This window comes from Drosophila mojavensis, unplaced genomic scaffold (assembly GCF_018153725.1).
Source record: "Drosophila mojavensis isolate 15081-1352.22 unplaced genomic scaffold, ASM1815372v1 contig_80, whole genome shotgun sequence".
Lineage (NCBI taxonomy): Eukaryota > Metazoa > Arthropoda > Insecta > Diptera > Drosophilidae > Drosophila > Drosophila mojavensis.
Genome location: NW_025318906.1, coordinates 9316454 through 9334072, shown reverse-complemented (window position 1 = coordinate 9334072; position 17619 = coordinate 9316454). Strand labels below are relative to the sequence as shown.

Here is a 17619-nt window from a genome sequence, read left to right as displayed (position 1 = left end):
CAACAACAACAACAACAGTAGCAGCAACAATGAAATAAAAATACAAATTAAATATGACTCGATTTAGAACGCGTGCTCATTAACAGCAACTAATTACGGTCAGGTTCATTGCCAATGCCAATTGCAATGATATGACATCAGAAACAACAACGACAACAACGACAACAACAGCAGCAACAGCTCGCAATTGACTTCACTTGAATTGAGTCGAGTTCAATTTCAGTCACATATAGTATATAGCTTTATATATGTATATCTATATATATATATATCTCTACTACATTCCTCATTTACTGCGAGTACATAAATTCATAACTCATTTCGCTGGCGGCCTTTCTAAAGCGTTTCTAACAGCCTCTGTTGACCGTTTGCTCATATGGAATTCACTTCCACAACAAATTTGTTGTTGTTGTTTTTGTTGCTTTTCAATTTTGTATTTTTGTTTGCTGTCTATATAAATTTATGCAATTTGCGCAACGCCATTTGTAATGTAATTATACCCTGTAAGCCAGAAAATTGATGCGCCAGCAAGCTAGGGTATCATGAGGCAAGCAGAACTTGAGATTGATAAGCGTCACATGATCTAAATCTTAGGTATGAGCATGAGAATATATTTGTAGAATAATGTTAAGCTCTCTGTTATTGCATATGCCTGTAACATTATGATATTAAAATTTCTCTACGTAGCGCCAGCTAACAGACTGTTAACTGTGTATGACAACAGCACCTATGAACATAATGCAAATGCATTTTAATGCATACATACTTATGAATGAGCTCTTTTATTGTCTGCCTCTCTCTCACTCTACAACGCTTACAGCAAGCAGACTACAGACTATGGTTTCATTTATAGGAGAGGGACTTAAGAGAATTCTAACGTGTAGCTAACATCAATTTGATTACAGACTATTTTAATTAACATTTCTGGCAACTAAAGAGTCTTTTAACTGATCTGCCATGCTGTCAAGTGAATAAGCATTAGCTGGCATATCATGTTATATAAATGTTAAAAGACTGTTAAGCACTTGACATTTTAATTGAAATGAACAAGATTAGATTGTGGAAATTATTATGTGTAGACAGATTAGATCTACACATAATATTTGCTCTATGAAAATGATTCATAAATACCCAATTAAGGAAGTTACAGAAAATACATATAAATACATAAAATCATATATGTAGATTTCTCTTAACAGAAGTCGTCATTCCAGTTGAAATAACATCTCACTTAACAGTTTCTGTACATCGCCTCCCACTTACATCATGTTATGTGCATGACTAAGAGTCTTGGGGCGACTTACAGGGCAGCTGCTTGTCGCATACCCGCATCTGGCTGATTCTTGCTTATTTTCAATCAGTTTTTGTACAAACTCAACTTGTCGCTGTGCTTCCATGAAAGATGCGTGATGTCATCATCGAAATAAAGTAAACACGCTCAACACAAATTGTTTCTCAATATGCACAAATAAAACAACAAAACGTAAAAATGTTATTTTTGGTATATGAAATGTGAGCAGCGCTCTTAAGATGATCTATCTATGCTGAGTGACTAGTGCGACGTATATGGCATATATGTATGTATATATTATATATATGTATGTATCTATGTGCAGTTCATTCACAAATGAAGTGCTTCTAGAGTTCTTTGGCCGAGTAGTCGAGTAGCATTTGGCAGGGGCAACCGCAGTTAGTTTTTGGCATCATTTGCTAATTGTCTCATCAAGTGCCAATTGGCAATTGGCGCATTTGCAGGCCGCTTTCAATTTGGCTAAGAAAATGCTTGCGGTAAAAGTGAAGTGAAATTTCGTCCACATTGATCAATTGGCCACACAATTGCAATTGTGTTTGGGTTGTGCGTAGAGAGTCGCGACACCCACCCAAACACCCAGACAGTCAGACACGGCCATAGAGACCGGGCTCAAACATATGTACACACGCACATACATACATACATCGTTGTTGTCAATGCCTATATGGGCTGTAAGCAGAAACCTTGACGGCCTTCTAAACTTGCTCCATGCTGTGGCTGTGGCTGTGGCTCTGGCTGTTGTGAAAGACTTACAGTTTCCTACGCTGTGCCAACAGAAACAACAACAACATACAACCACACACTATCTATACCCTGTATATAAAGAAAGTGTGTAACGCGGGTGCTTTGATTTTGATTAGAGAAATGTAATTAACTTTGTATTTGAAGAGTTGAATCTAATGCAAGAGCAAATCAGCTCAAGCTTTGCTCTGAGGTATATCATTTTCTATATTATATATGACAGCTGTATGGGCACTTCTATGTTTCAGGAAGATATATACATTCCTCAATGGCTCACTTAAATAAGATATAAGCCAATTGGCCAGCTATTAATTCATCTATTTGATTGCTTATCCTTCTATCTTTCTGTGCATCTGTTTCTTACAGATCTTTTACATTTACAGATCTATTCTATTTAGGATCCATTCAATCATTTATCTATTTATTAGTTCAGCTTCCCCTCGTCTGAATATCTCAAATTCTGTGTAACTTTAGAGAGCTTTGCTTTTCTCTCATCAGCTGTATTCATGAATTAACTCAATTTGCAATTTGTTTGGCTATTTTCAAGCTATCAATATATATAATTTGCTCGTAAAAGTGTTTGGCTTAATTTTTGCTGGTTTTGTTGTTGTTGTTGGCGTTTTGTAGTTGTTTGTGTGCTTTATTGTCAGATACTTTTTTCAATTTTCCTTTTCGCTCGCTTCGCTGTGGCTGTGGAGCGAGCGCTCTAAACCTGTTTCTACACAGCCAGATTCGGATTCGGAATCAGTTTCAGATTCGGATTCGGATTCCGATTCGCATGCCCACATTTTTGTGGCACTTGTTGTTGTTGCTGCCGCTGCCGCTGCTGTTGCTGTTGTGGTTGAGTCGAGCTTTAAGCTCGGGCATGACGTCATTGTTTTTGCACTCGTCAGCGCCTGCTGTTTGTTTTGGCCCGAAAGCAAGTGGGGCCCAAAGTGTTAGCCGCTCAGTTCGCATTGGGCAATGATCGCGTGCGCTCGGAAATCGAACTCGAGATCGAAAACGAAATCGCGTTGCTCAATTAACAATCGAAAAGAATATTTATTTATTTAAAGGCATTGCAAATTATTGAAAGACCAATAAACATAAATAAAAGCAAATACAATGAAACAATTGCCAGCCCAGATTGCATAGAAACTGAGGCAAGCGAAACGCAACGAAAGTGAAGTGAAGTGAAGTGAGTGAGAGGAGAGGCGAGCAGAAGAGATCGTCACAATGGACGTCAAAGGCATCAAGGGCGCCAAGGTGACGCACGCGGGCCTGCTCAAGCACAACAGCGACGGCACCACCGAGACCCAAAAGATCACACATGCCGGCCTGGTGGCTCGCAGTCCCGAGGGCACCGCCGCCAAGGGCATGAACATACGCGGCAACGAGGATCTGTGGGTGGAGATCCAGGCGAACACCTTTCGCAACTGGGTCAACGAGCATCTGCGCGAGACGGGCATGCAGGTGAGTCGAATATCGAATAGACGTAAGCACGCGAGGGCTATTCAATAAGACTTTCAAATGTTAGCTGAAGGCGAAATAAGGTAGATGGGCAAATTAAAATATATTTATTAAAAGGCTAGCAAAGTAAAATAAAATAAATGTACAAGTATGTTTACTTAGAAGAAGAAAAAAAAAATTATATTGAACGTTATTTATTTAGAAACTAAAAATAGAGAATGCAGTGAAAAGTGATATCATAAAGAAAAATAAATTTCCAATGATAGAATCTTAAAGAAGCAAAAAAATAAACTAAAAATAAATAATAAATAAATAAATAAATTTAAAATAAATAAAAAGAATGAAAGCGAATGTAAAATGAAATTTTATAGTCTTTTAGAGAAAAAAAATCCATTTAGCTAAATTTTTATTTGTAGTCATCTTTAGTGTGTATTAAAATATACATATATGAGAAAATTCTTTCAGAAGACAGTAAATATAAAAATTATAGTTTTTAGAGAATTTATAAACAAAGACATTTAAATTTTTTATTAAAATTTTCTTTAAATTATTCATATAATATAAGGCTATATATTCTATAATACTATATATTATATATATTATACTATATATCATTTGATATTATCATTTACTTTATACATATTATTGACTAGAACGCAAACTTCTTAGCCGACCCACGCACATTGCTATATTATGGGTTGGTCAATAGAGAAGCTCTTATATAAGAGTTAAGCGTGCATTGAAGCGAAACTGTTAACAATGCGACGTTTACTCAGCCAATGGGTCGGGCAGTCAATAGAACTATCGATTACACTCGAGCATATATAATAGAAATCTCTCCATATATAATTATATGTGTACACATTAGATAAGTTCCTCAAGCAGGGCCTGCTGCAGTATGCTTGGACAGTTCCCAGTTCGCAGTTCGCAGTTCGTTCGTTTGTTCTTCCGCAAGGCCTTTAAAGGCCTGGACATCTGTGCATTTACAGCACCCCCGGTACAGTCATAAAGCCAAAATCAGTTCACAGCTCGACTCATTGTCTCGCCCACACACACACACACATACACACACACAAATATGAATTGACGCACGCACACACGGCGTATACGCAACGCCCACACTTGCAGCAAGTGCTTCAATGGCAAAGTTGACTTACTCGAAGGCAACATAACAATATACTACACATATACATATTCGAGTCGGTCAATTTAATTACAATTCCAATTGCAATCGCACTCACTTGGCATGCATTTCATTAGTCAATTCGAAAGCCTGTTTTTTTTCCATTTTTTTTTTCTCACACTGACATGAACTATCCATATTTGGGCGCTTGAATGCCAAGGTCGCACAAATATTCAAAATAAATGTATCTTTATATATTGTATATGTATATATAGCCATTTACGTGTTACAAAACACAAAAGCACAGATTTTTTTTCGAGTCTTTTTTCGGTTTTGTGCATAAATTTTGGAGAGAAACGAGACGACAATGATGAGCGATGGAGCAAGGCCGCTGCCCTCCGAAACGGGCAGAGTTCGCTCGCATGCGAGCTGCAGGTTGTAAACGGCGCTAATTGAGCACCCAATGACAAAAAGCCTTAACAATAACAACAGCAACAACAACAGCAACAAAAAACAATCTGGCTCCATATATTTAGGTCAAAAAGCCAAACTGAGACTGTCAAGTGTGCAGTTTATATAGATATTCTAGCTTATGGCTAATCGAATTGCAATCAACTTTTTTTGCGCTTTTTTTCTGTCTGTCTGTCTGTCTGTCTGTCTGCAGCCTAAATACTCTATCAACTGCATTTAATTGACTTTGTTGTTTCAGTCGACTTATTTACTCAAACTGTTCCCATGACAAAAGCCAGCGTGCTGTGTTCCCAAGCTATTTGTATGTTAACTTAACAGCGCTCGATAATGCCGCGACTTAAACGTTATTTCATAAAATTTAATAGCTAATTGAAGGAAACCCATTGTGCATATTGTGTATGCTGCCTTTTGTTGCCTTTAATGGCATTTAATTTGGAATGGCTGCCAGTGGGGTTTTGTTTGCTTGAATAGTGTTAACATAGCTTTAACAGCGCTACTTGTTGTATATTGTGTGTGTTTGTACAATACATACAGCTGCATAAATTAAAGCGAATATCTATATACATACATACAAAATATATAAACTATACGGAAAAGTTAACAACTAGCTAACAGTGCCTTAACCTACTCCAATATTATTAAAGCTATTTCCTATATCTCCTACATTTCAAGCTGTATAACTTTTGTAAACAAATTAATTTATGCAAGTATTGAAAGGCTAACATGCAGCTTACTGAGTCTAATGCTAATTAATTAACAGTGATTCAGAATTTTTGTATTATATAATTATAAACATTTAGAGCTGTAAATAAACAGTGATTCAAAATTTTTTTTATATGTCTGTTAAGCATTTGCAGCTGCTAATGCTAAATTTTATACACATAATTTTATTAGTATTTGATATACAATATTAACATCTTGTTAACATAGCCTTTATTGAATTTTTGATTATGTTATATGCTAGTTATGCTACATGAAATGTTATGATGATGGATGTGCTATACGGCTTTTCTCTTCTTTATTCATATTTTAATATGCCTTTGCCTAACAGCTTAGCATTTCCAGGGTTTTAAAATCCATTTGATGTAAAACTTTTAATAGGAAAATATTAACAAATTTTAACATTCAGTTAACAGATTGTAAATTATCTTTCCATATGCATATCTAACTATACTTCTGCTCTATTGCGTGCCTTTAAAAGTCGATGTGATGCATAAGTTTAATATAAATTAAAAAACAATATAAGCAAATTCACATTTAGTTAACATAGATTTAACAAACTTATCGCTGAAAAGCATCTGCCGCTAGCTAGGATAGCTGGGATATAAAATGTGCTGCTGCTTCTTCAGCTCGACTCTGCCTCGACTCGCACATATGTTTAGCTGCTGGGACATATGAGATGAAACTTTTTCACAGACAATAGCAATTTATGAGCGCTTGTTTATAATATCCAATCTCGCATAGCTTTTCTGCTCACACACACATGCATACACACACACACACATATTCGCAAGTCAAGAGACTTGCAAATTCAAAGGTTATGCGCACATGACAACAACATCAACAACAGCATTATGATAACAGCAATAGACAACACCCCCACTACAACAACAACAACAACAACTCTGGCAGTTTAAGTGGAGCTCTTGTTGCTGCCTCTTGTTGGCAACTATGTGCGAGATTTTTATGGCCATCCATAGAATATTTGTGTGCGCTGCATGGCTCGAGCAGGAGCTGGCCGAAGCAGGGGGAGGGGAGCGGCCTGGGCGGTTGGCTGGAGCAGAGCAAACAAACAGCAACAGACACGCGATTGTCTCGCCGGCTGCTGACAGCTGCAGAGATAAAAAGCTTTATGTCAAATGGCAGAAATTGCAAAGACGCATGCGGAGAAAGCTTCGAAACTACCGTTCATGTGTGAGAGAGAGTGAGAGAGAGAGAGAGACAGAGAAAAGAAGAAGCTGAACAAAAAGAAGCAGCAGCAGTAGTCGGAACACGCCCCAAATGTGGGCCACAAGCGAGCTTCACTATTTATTATGATTGTTGCTTGGCTGTCAGCTATGTCGGTACATTAAATAAAAAACAACAACAACAACAACAGCAAAAAACAACAATAATAAACTTTACATGCTTTCGCACAAACAATGCTAATTAACGCCCATTGAGAGATGCGCTGTTAATGATTAAAATACATATATAAATATATATATACATATATAAATATCTCTCTATATATGAGACCCATATAACCTTTTCCTTCGCTCATTTCGCTCAGGTGCATGACTGGGCCACGGACTTCTGTGACGGCACCTGCCTGTGCGCCTTGGTGGAGAACCTGCAGACGCGTCCGCTGAAACCGTCGTGGAACCGTCGGCCGGCCAATCAGCATCATTATCTGGAGAATGCCACGACGGCGCTCAAGTCGATCGAGGCGGATCACATCAAGCTGGTCAACATCGGCAACGTGGACATTGTCAATGGCAATGTGAAGCTGATACTCGGGTTGATCTGGTCGCTGATCGTGCGCTATCAGATCGGACGCAGCAAATTCCCGCCCAGGAAGCTGATGCTGGCCTGGCTGCAGGCAGCGCTGCCCGACTGCAAGATCACCAATCTGACCACCGATTGGAATAGCGGCGTCAACCTGGCCGCACTGCTGGACTACTGTCAGCCGGGCCTGTTCCCGCACTGGCGCAGTCTCGATCCTAGTCAGAGTGTGCGCAACTGCACCAATGCCATGAATCTGGCGCAGCGCGAGTTTGGTGTGCCCAAGGTGCTGGAGCCGGAGTATCTAGCCTCGCCCTGGCTGGACGAGCTATCCGGCATGACGTATCTCTCGTACTTCATGAAGCCCGGCGGACCTGGCTACAATGCCACCATGCGCTGGGTCAACACTCAGGTCAAGGAGCCGGTGAAGAATTTCACGGTGAGTCGAAATCGGAAACTGTTTAACTGTACTATACGAAAGAGACGGCAAGTGCAGGTCATTCCACTGTACCTGGTGATCTCTCTCTCCCTGTCGCTCTTTCACTTGTTCCCTCTATTGCTATCCCTCTCTCTCTCTCTCTCTCTCTCACATCAATTCCCTATTCTCGAATTTCATTACTTAAAAATCCCTAACTCTTTCATTCGCTTTTCATTCCTATCTCTATTAGTCTTTCTCATAGTCTCATAGTCTATACCCTTCATATTTTACTGGTTCCCACTGCTCTCCCTCTCTCTCTCTCTTTCTCTCACTCTCACTCTCTCTGTCTCACTCTCTCATTCTCTTTAACTCTGTCTCTCTCCCTCTTTCTCTACGTTATCTCTTCATCTCTCTATCATTCTGTTCCTGCTTAGTCCTCTCTGCTCCTCATAATTTTCTAATATTTTTCTTCGCCCCTCTCCCACTCTCTCTCTCTCTCTCTCTCTCTCTCTCTTTCACACAATTAAAATATATTGATTTTTATTAAAGATTCCGCTCTCATTGTGAATTCCCTTTCACTTTCTCCCCTTTCACCTCCCCTCGTCATGTTGGCCCCCCTGTTCGCCTCGTTGGGCTGCCAATCCAATTGCATGACTTTAATTTTAATTGTGTATTTTGATTGTAATTGCTTGAACTATTAATTGCATGGCATTGTAGACCGACTGGAACGATGGACGCGTGCTGTGCGAGGTCATCAAGGGATTGGGCGGGTCGGCGCCAGCGCCAGATAAGCTGAGCACCGATCCCTTCCACTTTGAGAACAATATACGCAAGGCGGTCGATGCGGGCGCCAAGCTGGGCGTGCAGCCCATATTGACGCCCAAGGACATGGCCAATCCGGAAGTGGAGCATCTGGGCATCATGGCGTATGCAGCCCATCTGCAGTGGGTGCCGCCCCGGCCGCCGCTCTCCGACCTGGTCAACGTATACTTGGAGAGCACATCCGGCCGTGTGGGCGAACCGGTGAGTGAGCTCGCCCGAACCCGACTGGGCATTAATGCTTAATAACCATTTCACACGCAGACGCATTTCCGGATCGACGTGCTGTCGCGGGACGTCAGCCTGAGCTCGGTCCGTTGTCACGTGGTGCCGCCATCCGGGCAGCCCGGCCAGTCGGTGCGCTTGAATGTGCACGGCGAGGGCGTCTACGTGCCGGAGCGCTACGGCATGCACGAGATTGTCGTCGAGATTGGCGAGGACAGCCTGGGTGGCCATTTCTTCCGGGTGCTGCCACGACTCCTGCAGGTGGCGCCGCCCGGCATGGCGCCCTGCGCCCTGGGCAGCCTGGTCGAGGTGCTGGTGAATGCGACGGGCGCACCCAAGACGGAGGACATTTTGGTCACGGCCGTCTCACCTACGGGCATCTCGCACAACTGTCCGCTGAAGAAGATCGACGAGGGACACAGTGCCATATTCAAGCCGGATGAGGCGGGCATCTGGGAGATAGCGATCACCTACCAGGGCCGTCACATCCAGGGCGGACCCTTCACCTGTGCCGTCTTCGATGCCTCCGGCGTCTCGGTGCACGGCCTGGACGGTGCCATGCCGCTGCGCGCTCACACCTTTGAGGTGGATGCCCGTGGCGTGGGCGTCAACGGGGAGCTGCACGTGGACATTGTCCATGACAAGCATTCACTGGTCTGCTCCCTGGAGAAGATCGTGGACAACAAGTACCGGGTGACCTTCATGCCGCGCCAGAATGGCAAATATCGCGTCTACATCTACTTCAATGGCTACGACGTCAAGGGCTCGCCCTTCATGTGAGTGAATCTCAATTGGTTGACATATATGTATGTAGGATTCCTTGTCTTATTGAGCTGGTCTCTCAATCCACAGCATGCGCGTGGGCACGAAAGGTCGCTCGGGCAAGACGCGCAGCAGCCCGCTGCACGAGAGCAAACACCGCTCGGAGAGCCCCTCGATGCACTTCATCTCCACGACGAACACACGCCACAACGATTATCGCAACAGCTCGCTCAATCGCCGGGATCTGCACACGCACAACACGGCGGAGCGCACCAGCAGCTACTCGCCCCAATATTCGCCGAAGCTGGACACGACCGACTATCACAGCTCCAGCTCCAGGTACTACAAGCGGGAGAGCGAGGTAAGTGCAGGAGGCGGAGCATCGCTGAATTTCATTCTAAGCACGTGGCATGGGCTCTGGGTTTAATGCTTGGCACAATTCAACACAAAATTCAATGTTTTGGCTAACACACACACACACGTACCGCCCCTGACCTACACACACACACACACACACACTCAAAATTGCATTCGACAGGAGAACAATGGCCCGTCCCCCACACCGAACTCACCCACAGTCAAATACCTGAACTCAGCCGATCTGTATACGGAAACGGGCGGCGCTCGTCGCGACTCGAAGGCGTCCAACAGCAGCTCCACGAAGAACGACTACTACTACGACAAGGAGAACGAGCTCTATAGCCAGCGGCGCATTGTGAGCAAGCCGAAGCTGACGCCGCCGCGCGAGGAGCGAGAGCAGCTGAACGGCATCGGCATCAGCAGCAGCAGCAACAGCTATCAGCGGCATCAGCAGCAGCAGCAGCTGACTAGCTCGCTCAGTCCAATACCCAGTCCCACACTGAATGTAACTAAATTTCAACTGTTTGATATGATAACTAAAGAGATGCCTATGATAGGACATGCTATGTGTATGACAAACAACTAAAATCTGGCAAACTATTAATACTCCCTCTCTCTCTCTCTCTCTCTCCTTTTGTTTCCTCCTCCTGCTTCACAGACCCGTTCAAGCGAGGTGCACTCGCACAGTCCGCTGACCATCAAGACATCGAATCAGTTTGAGAGCTCGACGCGCAACATCACCAGCAGTCCGCGCCACGCGTCCGCCTCGCCGGTGCAGCGCTATTCGCCCAACAATGCGTACATCAGCACCGCCACACATCGCATTGGCAGCCCCGTGACCAGCACCCTGAACAAGGTAAGTGGGTTAGGGTCAAGCGTTGTAGCCGATATACCAACTAAAGTCGGAACTCCTTTGCCTTTACAGAACGGCTACGAGTCCACACGTGTGGAGAAGTCGTCCACTTACAAGTCCACTTCAAACTATGTCACCGACTCGAGCGTGCGTGCCAGCCCCTCGTTGTATGGGACGGCGGAGCGACTGCGTCGCACTGGCTCCCCCGAGCCGCGCATCGATCACTCCTCCAATGTGCGCGTCTCGTCGATGAAGCCGGCCTCAGCTCGCCGCGATAGCTGGGATGTGATCAACAAGACGAAGCATATGCTCTCGCACAATTCGCTCGAATCGCTGGCGAATATGACCGAGACGCAGCTAAACACGGAGCTCAACTACACACGGCCGGACCTGGACAATGAGACGCAGCGCAATACACAGTACAACAAATTTGCGCTGCACAAACAGCAGCAGCAGCAGCAGCAGCACCATCAAACGGACTATCGACGGGATTCACCTGACGATGTGGATCGCTACAAGTAAGACCAGTTCTTGATATATTCTTTGTAATCCCAAATTAAAATACCCTCTCTCTCTCTCTTTCTCAGACCGAGTGCCATCACTGTCAAGTCCCATTCGAATAATACCTATACCGATAAATCGGGCGGCTATACGAAGACCGTGAAGGAGTCCAGCGAGCATATCGTCACGGAGAGCAACGGTCACAGCTTGACAAGTGCTCCCGGCTATGGCTACAGTTCGCTGTCGCGCTTTCGTCCCATAGACAGCAATGCGACCGGTGCTCGAGCCATACGTGTACAGGACATACCCAACGGTTCGATTGGACGACCTGTGGAATTCGAAATCGACGGCTCCAAGGCTGGCTCTGGCAATCTGGAGATATTGGTCAATGGCGGTCGGGTCACCTCATCGGTGCGTTCGCTGGGAGGGCAGCGTTTCATTGCCAGCTTTACGCCTCACGAGCATGGAACGCACACCGTGCAGATCACCTTCAACGGAGAAACGGTACCAGGTGAGCGGAACTAAATTCATATGTGACGTAATATCTGTGTATTGTATAGCGTTATAAATCTTATAAGTCGACATCGGCATTCTTACGATGCGAGTCGTTTGTTTTTAGCCCTCGCCCGAATTGGACATGCCTAGTAGATGGGCATTTGTGCTTTGGGTTGAGGGGTTTCAAGTATTTGCCAAAGTTGAACTATTGATCCCATATAGAAGCTGAAACTGTAATTTGCGAGGGTAGTCTGATCGATTTTATATTATAATAATTTTCTGATCTAGTCTGACTCAAAATTGACCAGATAACATTGTTTAAGCAGACAGGTATAAGATTGTTAGGAATCCATAAATTCATTATATATTTTATAAAACTTATCTTATCTTTTTAAACTTCAATACAATTCATGTATTGAAAAGTTTCTGATAATATTAATAAATAAAATATCTTATTTTAGATTGCAATACATACTACAAAAAACTACATTTAAAATAGTATATTAATATATTTATCATATCTTGAATTCATAAATGAGCTGAATCAATTTAAAGCTCACAATAGATAATATTGAGAAGAGAACATATTGGTTGCTATGAAATGCTCTGTTAAAGCTTGTTATTAAGAGTATTATACGCATTTACTTCAATTAAGATCAACCTAAATTAAAATATTTAATCATTATCATCATATCAAATGCGTTGCACACCACGGTGCGGCGAATTCAGCACTGCGCTCAAGAGTTTCTAAGCTGCGCTGCCACCACTTGCATTCCTTCGGCTCACCTCAGTTTACTATCTATTCTATTGTACCAATTTCGTTTCCTCTGAGCAAAAATATGAATAGAATATTTAGTCGTGCTACTATGACGAATTCGCCTCGCCATTAAAGAGTGCATAATTTTGCCCGAGCCGAGAGAGTCTAAGCTGCGCTCTTCGCGCTCACCACTTGCATTCGTTCAGCTCACCCTGAAACTCACCACAGATCACTTGTTGCTGCGCCTACCTGCGAGGCGCTCTTTTACGCTCCGGTGCTCGTGAGCACTGAGCGACCTGCTGAACAAGTTTCTGGTGTGAGTTGAGTTGGCAGCAGCAGCAGCAGTCGCAGTCAGTCATAGCTCGCGATTCGAACGTAACTGACACGTCGCCGCATTGTCATTTGAAGCGGATCGCAACGGTTAAAGCCAAGAAAAAAATACACAAGAGAAAGAAGAAATAAGAAAACGCAAACGCTTGAAGTTTGTGTGATTGTGTGATTGTGCAGAGTGAAAAAGAAAAGAATTGTTTGTAATCAAAAAGCAACGAAGACAATAACATTGTCAAACGGTTAACAACTAAAAAAGAAACAACAAAACAACACAAATTAGATAAAGAATTTGTTTCTTTTTTTCGTGTGGAATGTTTAGCGAAACGAGAAGATTTTTTCGTGAGATTTCTATGGAAAAGAAATATGCTAATATTCCAATGCGGACGTCGCGTTCCCGTTCCCTCACCCGTCATTTCGCCGTGCCGTTGCCTTCCCCTTCCCGTTTGCCATCGCTCCAAAAACTTAGTTGCCCTCGTCGCATTTGGATTGCTCTCTGTCTGCATGTGTGTGTGTGTGTGTTGCGTGTGTGGGGCGCGCGCTACCAAAATGAAAAAAAATATAACTCGACAACAATAAGTAAAATAAAACTAAAACCAGTTTAATGAACCTTTAAGCTGAAAATATTTTCAATGGGACTAGACAGCTGCTGCGGCTTAATGCTCAAAATCGCTTGGAATCAACGTCCAAAAGCGTAGAAAACTGTCGCCCTGCAATTTGCAATGTTCATTGAACATGATTCAACTTTGTTCAGTGTATTGGTATCTCTCCCTGTGTGTGTGTGTGGCAGCCATTTTGTTAAGAGCTTGCAACATGCCACAACCGCAATTTGGTTCGTTTATTGGCCAAGTTAAAGGCCCCGTGCAGCAGTGCAGCAGTAGACATAATCGAGCGACAGGCGCGCATAGTTCATAGTTGCACACACACACACATATACACACACAAGCACAAGCGCTTGCAACGTTGCAGCAGCGGAAAGTGCTCTGCTATCATTTTTTTTTTTGCGCAGCTTGATGTTTGCTTTGCAATTTTCAATCTGTTGTCGTCGACGTTGCTGGCTTTGCTATGTGGCACAAGGCGCACTTGTTGCATGCCTTTGTTGGCCGTTACAGCAGGAAGTTGCACGCCCTACGACAAAGCCACAACAACAAAGCAACAGCAGCAGCAACAGTAACAAGAGAAGCAATATCAAGAGATACGCACACTGTTTGCCTTAGCACTTAATGCGGCTGCAGCTGGAAACCCGTTGGGATAGGTTGTCAGCCTGTTGTTGTACCTGTACAACAATATATAAATACATACATACATACATGCACATGTATGTATGCAACTGGTGGTATGCGGCAAGGGCGTGCCGGTGGGCAGTTGGCCAAGTATGCGTGAGATCAACACAGATTGCAATTTCTTTTGCAGCGACAACGTGGCTGCCACTTACTTTCCCACTCGACTTGACACAACACAAATATTTAAGCGAACATTTCATTTTCGTTTCGTTTTTTAAGTTGTTTTCTCTTCACATCTCACTCTACCCCCCTCCTCTCTCCCTCTCTCTCTCGCACGCGCTTGTATAATGAGCTGTAGCCACACCTCTGTCTTCAGCTCAAGCCAAGCTGAGCTGCGCTGCGCTTTTACCCCGCTGCTGCTGCTGCTGTTGCTTTTTGGCCATTTCCGCTGTCCAACATATTGGCATACATGCCCAAAATTTCACAGCTATTCACTGCCACTGCCCCGCCCCCTCTTCCTCGCCCTTATCGCCTCTAACTCTCTGCATTTTTGTGATTTCATGAGCCACATTCAAAGTGAAATTTTTTTTTTCTTTATTTTGACTGCCCGCATGGCGCTCGAGCAACTGGTTTTTTGAGCGACGGTCAACAGAAATATGTGTGGATAAAGAGAAAAAAGCAAATCCAAATGATAAATTACAAATCGTTTGAACTTTTAATTGTAAATACAAACATAATACATTTTCTTTTCCACTTTTTTCTTTTTGCAACGACCGCGGAAAATGTCGGTGAAAAAAACGCGATAAAAACGTGCGCGATTCGTGATTTTCGTGACATCAGTAAAGTGCTCTGAAAACTAAATTTGTTTTTCTCTGTTGTTGAAATTCGCGTAGTGCAGCATTTAACACAAGCAATACATATAATATACATATAATTTACACAAATGAAACACACAAAAGCTCTCGAGCTTAAAAATAAATAATATATTTAAAAAATTTAACAAGCCGCTGACATAATCGCAGCGCGTTTCACTTGACTTTCAAGTGGTTCAAGTTCAGACGTGCCGCCCGCTCAGCAATTGTGAATTGATATACAAAAGAATAAGGTTCCAATCACGCGTTTTCAGCCAACATCTTGCACTGCCCCAACAACACATTGTCAGCCACAGCCACAAACCAACAATAACAATTAAAGCCACGCTACCAACGCTCCACGCATCGTCAGCAGCCAACAACAGTCAGCACAAAACGTAAATCTCAACTGAAATGCCAAAATTGATAGCAATAGATAGATATGTATGGATAGATAGATGAATGTATATAGATATATAGACATATAGACATATAGATGTATAGATAAATAGATATATCGATAGATAGATATATAGACTATAGATATATACAATAGATATATAGGCATCTACGTATTCAACCATGAATCCATGTATTTATATATATGGACTAAATGACACAGATACATTTATATATATAGGTATGGATACGAAGTATATAAAGATATTCAGATATAGGTCAATTTACCTCTATATCAAAATATACTATTAGATATATCAAATATATTACTTGATACACAGTTCTATATGTTCAACTCATTTGCCACAACACATCCCCAAAGATACTTAAGCACAGTTACACCTATTAAAGTCCACGTGCCTTAGTAGCATAGATACTTTAACATAGATACATTTTTTTGCCTCAACTATTTGTAACGGTCGCTGTCAGACATTCTAGCTTTGAGTTCTGCTTCTGCCTCTGCTTCGGCTTCTGCTGCTGCTGCTGCTGCTGCTGCTGCTGCTGTGGCGACAGCTGCTGGCCATCTAACGGTTTGCATACCGCAGTCACGTAACCGATTTTGTACACAGACGCACAATCGCTCGCTCTCTCTCTCTCTCTCTCTCTCTCTCTCTGTCTCACACACACACACACATAGGTAAATACTTTGGCACTCACAAACACTCGTATGCATATTGAATAACAGCATTCAAGCATCTATCTACTCTTAGCTGCACTTGTTCTCTGGCCACATGCCGGAAAACTTGGTCGCTGACAAGCCGATAAAACCGGCCAGCGAAAAGTTGCTGATATCAACGAATAGCAAAATACTCTTGAATTTTATAGAATTTGAGAGGAGATATTTTGTAGTAGTAGAAAATTGAAACTAGGCTAAAGGTTATGAATAATTTAAGCTCGATTCAACTAACTTGCCAATTGGATTGTGTATCTAATTGGAGTGTGAGTCTGAGTCTAATTTAAGATTATAGCTAACAAGGGAGCACCTCCTTATAGCTATATATAGACTGGAAAGACGATTTATCGTACACTAAACAATTTATCTTCAATTGCACTTCAGTTGCTCTTAGAGTAATTTAGGAGAAAATATGATGCTTGAACTAGATTGAAGAACTAAAGACGATAACTGACGATATGATCAATGACAATTAGATGTTAGTTCTATAGATAGATATATATGTAAATTTATATGCAAAAAAAAAAACTTGTATAATGATATATATAATAATTTTTCAATATTATTATATTTATATAGAATACTTATATAGTATAGTATAGTATAGTATAGTATAGTACTATAAGCAACTCTCTATCTAGTCTCATGAGTCCACAAAAACAAAAATGCAAAATTGAAACAAAGAATTCTCTTGCCACAAAAGCCACGAATTGTGAATAAAACTCATCAGTCAATAGATAAAAGCCGACAAAAAAGAAAAAGAAAAAGAAAACGAATGCCGTCAAAGAGTTAGACCGTTAGTTGGCAATGCAACCAAAGCTCGCGTTGCAGGCATTTTGTGTGGCTGCCACATGTTGAATGTGCCACTGACAAAGACACAGACAGACAAATAGACGGACAAACAGACGGACAGAGCTAAATTTATGAGCATGGGAAACTTTTACTTAGATGTTGGCGATGTTTATTAGACGCAACAGCTAACTGTTGTTAGCATCCGAGCTGTTATTAGGTGATAAATGTGGCAACAAAGTGTGCCACCAATTGCTGGTCAACGATATTCAAGAAGCAGAAGAAGAAGAAGAAGAACATGAACAACAACATGCAAATTGAGCAGCTTTTTGTTAGCCAAGTGTGGCAACAACCGAGTTCGAGGTTCGAATTTGAAGAAGTTTCTCAGGGCTTCATATTTTTTCCACTTTTTTGCTGTTGCTGTTTTTGTTGTTGTTTGCGCAACTCAAGTCGAGTGTTGAGCGACAATGCAACAGTTTGATTTTCCATTGAACTGGGCAGCTGCTGCTGTGGCAATTTTCATGGAA

General features: G+C 42.4%; 1 protein-coding gene across 5 annotated transcripts in view; it reads left to right on the top strand.

Moving 5' to 3' along the window:
• The window catches only part of LOC6579252 (filamin-C), a 31285-nt gene that overhangs the window by 3591 nt on the left and 10075 nt on the right, over positions 1–17619 (top strand). Inside the window, exons 2-10 of one of the 5 annotated variants that reach the window (XM_044011025.1) lie at positions 3109–3505; positions 7369–8019; positions 8716–9021; positions 9082–9818; positions 9895–10165; positions 10343–10669; positions 10823–11020; positions 11090–11535; positions 11605–12029. In XM_044011025.1, the coding sequence (XP_043866960.1) occupies positions 3269–3505; positions 7369–8019; positions 8716–9021; positions 9082–9818; positions 9895–10165; positions 10343–10669; positions 10823–11020; positions 11090–11535; positions 11605–12029 (3598 nt within the window). In that variant the 5' untranslated portion in view covers positions 3109–3268. Of the gene's footprint in view, positions 1–2997; positions 3506–7368; positions 8020–8715; positions 9022–9081; positions 9819–9894; positions 10166–10342; positions 10670–10822; positions 11021–11089; positions 11536–11604; positions 12030–13120; positions 13297–15213; positions 15570–17619 lie in introns of those variants that run through there. The other 4 variants (XM_044011028.1, XM_032730401.2, XM_044011026.1 and 1 more) reach the window with 4 other exon arrangements.